Source organism: Nicotiana tabacum, chromosome 20 (assembly GCF_000715075.1).
Source record: "Nicotiana tabacum cultivar K326 chromosome 20, ASM71507v2, whole genome shotgun sequence".
Taxonomy (NCBI): Eukaryota; Viridiplantae; Streptophyta; class Magnoliopsida; order Solanales; family Solanaceae; genus Nicotiana; species Nicotiana tabacum.
Window position 1 is genome coordinate 4,079,419 of NC_134099.1, and position 4,541 is coordinate 4,083,959.

Consider the following 4,541-nt stretch of genomic DNA (forward strand, 5'->3'; position numbering starts at 1 on the left):
CTAAATACAACTTTAATTTCTAAAAATTATTTGTCAGTACAATTTTAAAAATTCGTTTTTTAAATTTCAACAAAATATATATTGAGACTTTAGATTAATATATGTCACGCTTCTATTTGGCCGAAATATAAAGCCGCATTCTCAATGCCGGTTTGCCAAGCCAATAAAACGACAGCGTACCCAGACATGTGACGTGGCATCATCTGACGGAGAGTACAAAGCTTATGTACCCATTAGCGGTTAGAATTGAAGTTAGGATTAAAGATCGGTTAGCTAAAAGGTCGATAACTCAAAATATATTTAATTTTAAGTCGAAAGGAATAAATGAAAAACGAAATTATGTTAGTTCGGAGTGGGTACGAAATACGAAAAGATTTCTCAAGGCACCGCCTGCATGACCCATTAAAATATTAGAAAAATTAAAAATTTATTTTCGAAGGAAATAAAAAAAGACAAAAAATAATCATTCGCATAAAATTAATTATAATCGCTAGCCAAACAGTACATATATTTATATATATTATAAATTATTTTTGAGAATAATTTAAAATATATATTTTTCAAAACAACTATTTACTTATTGCTTTTCTCTCCATTTATTTCATTTTAAAATACATTTTGCAGGTGTTGCAGATCTTGCTTCCCATACGCGAATTTTCTCTCTCATCTTTTTATTTTTAATACTTTAATAATTATGAAGTTATGATATTTTTCTCTCTCATTTGGTGTTGTATAAAAAGTCAGAGAGTTCCCCCTTATTATCCTTCGTTACTCTTGTCTATTAAGACTGACCGTTTCTTCTTTATCTTTCTCTCTTTGTTGTTTCTTCTTTGAATCCTCCTTTCAGAGGAACACCAGCTTTATCCACTTTTCCTGTACAGCTCCCTCAGGTAACCTCTCTCTTCCTCTCTCTTTCTGTGTGTGTGTGTGTGTGTGTGTGTGTGTGTGTGTGTGTGCTGAAGTTACAATTCTTCGAGCTGTTTTGAAATGATTAATTTCTCTATACTTCATCAGAAAATGATTCATGTCTCTATGCTACAGATTTTCAGTTTCGTTGTTTAGCTATTAGTTTTTGTTATAATTTCTGAGCTGATTTTTCTCTCAAATTTTTAAATCTTATTTGAAGATTTTTATGAGTTTTTTCTAATTATGTTGTTGAAGAAATTGTTTTTCACATGTTGATTTTGTTGAAGAAATTGCTTTTCAACTCTTTTTTTCCGAGCTTACTATTTTTTTTGTAAATAGAGCTTGAAGATTAAAATATGCGGAAAATCAAATAGTTTGAGCTGTTTTTCCGAAGTAAATCCAAATGAATTAGCTGCTAGAACATGAATTTTTGTCGCAATAATTTGTGGAAATTGCTTTCTAGTTTCTAGACTTGATTTGTCAAACTGAATTTTCGTCTGTTGCGCTTACCTTAATTTGTTGAAAATCAGAGAGTAAGCGTAGATCTGTGAAGAACTAAGAAGATTTCTGATTTTTCAGTCGAATAGATGTCTAATTAATCCACAAAATTTTTGAATTCACAAAAATGTTTATCAATTAATCACATGTTTTAGAAGACCTTTGATTTTTGCTCTAAATACTGATTTTTCTGGCGGCTTCCTTGTTGTCTCAACGAAAAGGTCAAAAATCCCTCACCTTCGTATCTCCGCCTCACTATTCCTTTAATCATTTGTCCAGATCTGTAAAAAAACTCCTCACATAGCTCGTTTAATTTTTATAATTACCAGTATTTTAATTTCAATTAGCTAACTCAAAGCTCAGATCTATAAAATTTTTATATGAAGCTCTTAAAAATCCTTTTTGTTTTCAAAGCAGGTGTTTTTTCACTCAGTAATTTCTGTAAATCTTTGTTATTTTAGATCCATAAAATTTGTCTATGAGCTCTAACTTGAAATTCCCTTTTTTTTTGAAGCAGGTGTTTTTTTTGAATTAGATCTAATTATCAAGCTAAAGAGAGATGAATCACTGTGCAATTCAACAAGGTGCTTTCGCCGCTTGTGAAGATATGTGGAGTTCAATTTCTGATAATAAAAAGGAAGCCGTTGTTTGCCCTAAGCCTCGGCGTCTCGGCCTTTTGAACGCTACTGTAAATGAACCTTTCAGACCTCTCAGATGGCATGTTAGGTAACATTTCCATAGCTAATTGATTTTAGTTAATTAAAATATGATCTAAAGAAAGTCTTGTTTAGCTTTCTTTTTTGACTAAAAGTAATTTTTCTATTATTTATTTGTTTTTTATGTTTTTGGTTCAACAGCCATCAGCAAGAGTTGTGTGATTCAAGAGCTGGAGCTGATCTATTGGATATCATCCTCGCAAAGGTTAGTTTGTTCAATGATTTTGAATTATTTGTATAATAATAAAACATAGTGGCAGATCAAGATTTGTACTTTTATAGGTTATTGGCTCGAAATTTAATATTTCTACATAGTAGATTTCTTATGTACTGTTTAACCCATAGCTTGTAGCCTTATGCTATACATCTTTGTTGTTTATGTGGAGTCCATCTATTTGACAAAAGTGAAGAATCTAAATAAGGTTTTCAGTCAAATGAATTAGAACCTTTGTTAGACATATTGAGGAGGACTTTTGTCCAAGTGTGTGGGCATCATGTAGTTGTCGATGTAAGGTGTTAGGTTGTGGTTTCTATCTTATTCTATAATAGGGTGGCTTAGAATATATTGACATGTCTTATTAATTTGATTAAGTTATATATCTAGTCATATGATATATATGTGCTGATTATTTGTTATGAAAATTGTTACAGGGTGGTGGTGTGGATCAATCATCTGCACAGGTAGCCTCGTCGCCCCCATTTTTTTGTGGGTCACCGCCGAGCAGAGTGTCTAACCCATTAATTCAAGATGCGCGATTTGGGGATGAGAAGGTCATGACCCCAGTTTCACCACGGGCAATTCCCATACCTTCCGGACTGGCTGCTTCGTCCCCATCTGCATCCGCTGCCAGGAAACCTGGCGGATGTGTGAGGGCGAATTTTGGCAACAATCCGGCTGTTAGAGTTGAGGGTTTCGATTGCCTCGACAGGGATCGTCGTAACTGCAGCATCCCTGCCCTGGCTTGAACGAACCCTGTGAGAAAAGTAAATATAGAGGTAATTTGAAGTTTTACACGAAGGAGAGTATAATCCACTTTTGGTTTAGCAGCAGCAGCAGGAGAAAAAGATCCCTTTTGCCTAGTGTAAATATTTTAAAAGGGTCTGTATGTAGTAGTGTCTTGTTGTCTGTAAGTAAATGAGAGTTTGTGTTGTTATTAACCTAAGTAAATAATTATGAGAAAAAATTAGGAGTATTTTAGTGAGGTGGGCGAGTCATGAGGGAAAAAGCCCTCTTGCAATGGGTGTAAAGTATGAAGTTAGACATGGAGGAGGAGATTTTTATTAGGATTGGTATCCATTTTGGGGTCGTTTTATGAAAATGTCAATATGGGCGGCTTTGATGATGAAAGAGATTTTGTTTTAAAAAAACAGGAAAATCCTATTAGTGTTGAGTGGAGTCATCGTTGTAGTCAATTCACTTTTGTAAATATATGAAATATAAATATCGTTTACGGCTATGAATTATCATCATTTCTGTTGCATCATTGCGCATGTGATTCTTTTTACATAACTTTCCTTTCGTTAGTTGCATGCTGTGTTGCGAAATGTGAACGGTGATGCTTTGCTTGTTTGCCACGCCAAGTCTGGTAATTTATTGGTTGGAGAGGTAGTGTGGGACTTCTTTCTTTATATAATTTTTTTTTCCAATCGGTGTTTGATATTTGGTTTGAACTTGATTAATTTGAATTCGCATTAAGAAAAGTTTTCTTATCAAATACTCCCTCTTCCCTCTAGTTCACAATAAATGATTAATTTGTTTTTTTATTTTGATCCAAAATTTATATTTATTTATATAATCAAGAAAAAATTTAGTTTGTGTTTCAAAATTACCCTTATATACGTATTTCTAAAAAATTATTTACTCCTCTCATTTGAGAAGAAAAAATGTCATTCTAACTATGCTACAACATTTAATTAAGGGTAGATTGGTTATTTATTGTGGACCGGGCTTAAGTATGTCTCTATACTCAAGGTTTTGAGCGTGATACCTATGATTAATTCGATTCATTTCTTTTAAAGAGATTTCTTTATCTTAGAGTTTTAACCTTGAAATCTTCCTTTTAAGTGCATTGGAAATGAAAGATTAGAAAGCGGAAGCGAATGTTTTTTTTTTGGGCACTTATTTAAACTGTCTTTACAAGATAGTGGTAAGGTTTGTGTACATAATATTCCCTTCGGATTCCGCCTTGAAACCACAAGTTCGTTGTTATATGGTTTGACCGGCACTTGTGTTGCATGTTGATATGTTAATAAAATAAAATTTATTCCAGTTTCAGATTTGATTAAATCCCAAAAGGTTTGAACTTGGACCATGCTAAATCAGGATTATGAAATATCATGAATCCAGCTCCTACTCAAATTAGAAAAGAAAAGGTGCATATTTTCACTAAATTATTGAGGGAACATAAATAAAAGTGAAAA

General features: G+C 33.0%; 1 protein-coding gene across 1 annotated transcript; it reads left to right on the forward strand.

The window, feature by feature from the left end:
• Positions 1 to 752: 752 nt before the first annotated feature.
• LOC107762641 (uncharacterized) lies at positions 753 to 3,571 on the forward strand. The gene is made up of 4 exons (XM_016581014.2): positions 753 to 890; positions 1,922 to 2,130; positions 2,262 to 2,325; positions 2,772 to 3,571. The coding sequence occupies exons 2-4, from the start codon at positions 1,964 to 1,966 to the stop codon at positions 3,084 to 3,086; spliced, it is 546 nt and encodes a 181-aa protein (XP_016436500.1). The 5' UTR covers positions 753 to 890; positions 1,922 to 1,963; the 3' UTR covers positions 3,087 to 3,571.
• Positions 3,572 to 4,541: the final 970 nt, after the last annotated feature.